General features: G+C 36.2%; 1 protein-coding gene across 1 annotated transcript; it reads right to left on the reverse strand.

Moving 5' to 3' along the window:
* Positions 1 to 3,071: 3,071 nt before the first annotated feature.
* On the reverse strand, positions 3,072 to 3,539 carry LOC117911617. Its single transcript, XM_034826019.1, has one exon. It carries the CDS (start codon positions 3,537 to 3,539, stop codon positions 3,072 to 3,074), a length of 468 nt encoding a protein of 155 aa, XP_034681910.1.
* Between the last annotated feature and the right edge of the window lie 608 nt (positions 3,540 to 4,147).

Raw genomic sequence — 4,147 nt, forward strand, 5'->3', positions numbered from 1 at the left:
TAATTAGAGTAAAAAGATTCAATATCTTTAAAAATGAAAAAAAAAAGAAAAAGTTAAAAATAAATAATACTTAATTGGGAATAGAAAAAGGAAAAAAACACACAAAAAAAAAAATTGAAATTTACACCTACTAGGTAGAGGTTAAAGATATTTTAGGGATTAATAAAAAATAATATCCTTTAACTTAATTTTTACGTTTTATTTGGGTCTTAAGCTTAAATGTGCATGATATATAGATTTTTGGTCAATTTTTGCGCCAATCGGCACAAAACACGATTCTCCCTAAAATCATTTACCACCCAAAACACATGAGACCGGACCTCAGCCACCAGGCAGAGAATCGAAAAGTGGTCGTTAAATTTGACTTGTCAAATAAAGGGCATTTTATTCTACCGGTCAATAATGGAAATGCATGGGTCAACTCCAGAGGGATTCAGTGGCCGCAGAATCCTTTCATTTTAATGGTGCTTCGGTGAAGTTGAGGTTGTTGATGCATCCTATATTTCTTTCATCCATCTCATAAGTCATATATGGAGCTCTCAATCTTTTACAAATTTCGTCTTGAGCCGTACATACATTTTTATGCCCATTAAAATAATGTGGAGAAAATTGACTTAATTTTGATTAGTGTTTTAAATATGTAAGGTTCTTCAAAAGTGACTTCTAGAGAAAAACTCTTATTAAGTGATTTTTCCTCTAAATTTTTAGAAGTGATTATTAAAAGTTTATCAAACATCTAAATTTTTTGAAGTGCATCCCAAGATTAGGATTAGGAAGCATTTGTTGAATTACTAGGCTCGATATGCATATCGAGCTCCCTGTACAAAGCACAGGGAGGGGGTTGAATCCAAACCTCTCGACAAACGAAAATTTGATGTCATATTAAATTACCAATTTTTCTAAAGTCTTAAACTTATAGGATTTGGACTCGACATACATATCTTACTCCTTCACAGCATTTTTCGACTTCCTCAAAATCACTTCTAAACGGGCTCATAATAAATTCATTGATGTAATAAAATCAAAAGCTAAGAAATATTTAAGTTGTTTTTTATCCCTTTTATTTGAAACATGCCCACGCCAATCCTTCTAGTTTCAAGTTGGAATTTTTCTAATTCAAGTCCAATCCTAATCCGTAAAAGCCTGATCCCTGTGAACATGACGAGTCGATCCTCATTTCAAATTGATATTTTTCTAACTCGAGTTCAATCCTAATCCATGTAGCCTGATGCAGATGAGATCAAATTGGTCCCGCCCATGTTGCAGCCCCAGATCTTACAACATCAAGTCGAATCGAAGGCAAAAAACATTCAATAATGTATCGGTATTTCTTTTGTCAATTCATCAGCCTCCATCATCAGATAAGTGCTCTGGGCTGCATGCATGCATCATGCCATCTGATAAAAGAACGTGAATCTCTCGCTACAATATTTGATTCACTGAATACTCCCCAAGGTCTGTGTCTCTTTACTTTATATTGAAAAGGTCATGCTCCAATTACAGTGCCCTTAGAATTGTTTGAACATCTCAAAACCAGCTCCATAATTCCCTAGTTTAGGATACAACCTAGCTTTTCCACCATGACCCAACCAAGACTCAAATAGTGAAATCTAACATAAAAAAGATTTTTCCTTTTTTTTTTCTTTTCTAAAAAAAAAAAAAGAATCAGCTGATGGAATACAAAAAGTTAAAATAGCTTTTTGTAGAATATTAAAAATATTTTTTTAAAACAATCATAACATAATCTCAACGTAACCGGCCTCACCATGTTAATATTTAGTACTTAACAATAATAAAATGACAAAAAAAAAATATTTTACTTAATATTATTAAGTTCTATTTAAATTTAAGTAAAACATACAAATAAGCGTTCAAGGGTTTAACCCAAAAATTATTTACTCTTTAAATAAATTATATAAATCGTCACGAACTTAATCTAAACTCATTTATACTTAACTCAAACTACGAAAAATGTATTGACTTATACTGTATTAACAACTCGTCTCAAATTTTACTACCCCAAATGTTAGTCTTTTCATCCTTTCTTTGATTTGTTTTCTTTTGTACTTTACCAAAGTGTGAACATCATTTACTGAGAAAGGAACCCTTAATGGCCAAGACTCAAAAAGTGGTCAAGAATGGAAATGCATGCGCAGAATCCTTTTATTTATTTTAATGGTGTTTTATTTGTAATTATTGTAAAGTTGAGGTTGAAACATCCTATATCATCTTTCATGCATCTCATATTGGAGCTCTCAATCCTTTACCAAATTCATCTTGTACATCCATTTTTGTACCCATCAAAATGATGTAGACTCTGATTGACATGATTTTGATTAAAGTGCTTTTCTCACAAACTGACATTTTAAAAAACACTTTCTGATTTTTAGAACTGATTCTTGATAACTGTTCATACACCTAGTTAATTTTTTTTAAGTGGATCCAATGTTAGGAAGCATTTTCCCTCTCAACATAACTCCCCAAGGGGGCCCCCACGGAAGAAAATGATCAATTTTCTAATGATTTTCAACTTTAAAATAAGGGATGAGACTTTTGTCTCTTCCTTCCATCATCATTTAGAAAAGGATCTGCCATCTTATCAATTCTAAAACCAGGGAATTGTATATTTTGTAGACTACAGTAGAACTAGAAAGATCAAACCAGTATGAGACCAAGCCCACTGCGAATGTGGCTCAAACTGAGACTGAAAGTACTGTGTTGGTTCAAGAAATTGAACTTTGGGATGGCCAAACAAAATTGTGGGAATGCAGCAGAAAAGGCCAAGAAAACCATAAATACCATGATGTCCGTGTACAGCTGATAGCGGCCATTACAAGGTATGGACTTCAACTACGCGTAAAATACCGAGGAAATTTAAAAAAATGGCAACTTACATATGGCTTGAGTTTACTAGTCAAGAAGCCATTACAGCAATCTGCAACTACTACTGAATTTTATACACAAAATTGAAAACCATAAGATAACATTCCTGCAAGTTTCCCAAGCTTTGACAACTCTTGTGTTCGTGCTTGGCCTCTTGCATGAGCTCTCCCTTTATGACTGCCTCCATTTCAGAACTCAATCCCGCGGCCGCTGTCTCCGCCGGTGTGGGAGTTGATGCCAAGCCCAGATGGCACGTTGCAGTATCCCTGAGCTGCAGAAGGGAAGGCGGCACGGCCAGTTTTGATTGCCAAATGGGCGGTGTTGGGGTGGGCAATTGCAGCGCTGGCCTTGACCGCTAGTATACATAAGTCCTGGAGAGAAAGGGGTGAACGTGACTTGGAGAGTGGCATGAGGAAGTAGATTTGGCCTAACTGCAGCTCTTCTTTGTCAGGAACCTGAGGTGCATGGGAGTTGATGAACATGGATTCTGAGCTGCAGAGGAAGCAGTTGGGGTTCTGGGAGAGGATCAGGCCTGCTTGGATTGGGTGTAAGAACTCCTGTAGCCTCCCATCCAAGTGAATAATCTTGGCTGTGGAAGGCCAACTCAGGCACCTTCCATTTTTACTCATGAGATGGGAGGAAGAGCAAATGCCCATGATGGAGAGGAGAGAATAATGTTGCAGCTTTCAGGCCTGGGGAATTGGGTGAGGAAAAGGATGGAATATTGATGATACTTATAGGGGGAAAAACAGTTGAAAATTAACCAAAACTGGGTCTGATGGTATCTACATGATGACAATAATACCCTCCATAGTGATACCAACTCCTTATATTATTAACTTTTGAGCTATACTAAAACAATCCCACTTTTATGAAGTCTTTGATTAATTCGTTTTACTCGTTTTCCACTTTCTTTTGAACTGCTTTTTACAGTTTGAATACACCAAGTATGACTACTTTTTTAGTTTGATGGGTTCCATTATACTACCTTTTCTGGAATCAATTGCATGTATACCAAAGATGACTTGGTAGGGAAAGGGGTTCAGTAGAGTATGAACAGGGATATTTTTGGGGCAGCAGGCACATTCTTTTCCATGGCCAATTATGGAACAAAAGACACATGTGATGATCAGCAATAGCATCCAATCTAGATATAGAATATGAGGGGCACTTAAGTCATTTGTGTTGAGACAAGGTTGCAATGAAGGCCAAGGTGGAAGTTTCCCTTCAACTTCCTGGAATTGTCTGTGTTTGTCACGTTATA

This window comes from Vitis riparia, chromosome 3 (assembly GCF_004353265.1).
Source record: "Vitis riparia cultivar Riparia Gloire de Montpellier isolate 1030 chromosome 3, EGFV_Vit.rip_1.0, whole genome shotgun sequence".
Taxonomy (NCBI): Eukaryota; Viridiplantae; Streptophyta; class Magnoliopsida; order Vitales; family Vitaceae; genus Vitis; species Vitis riparia.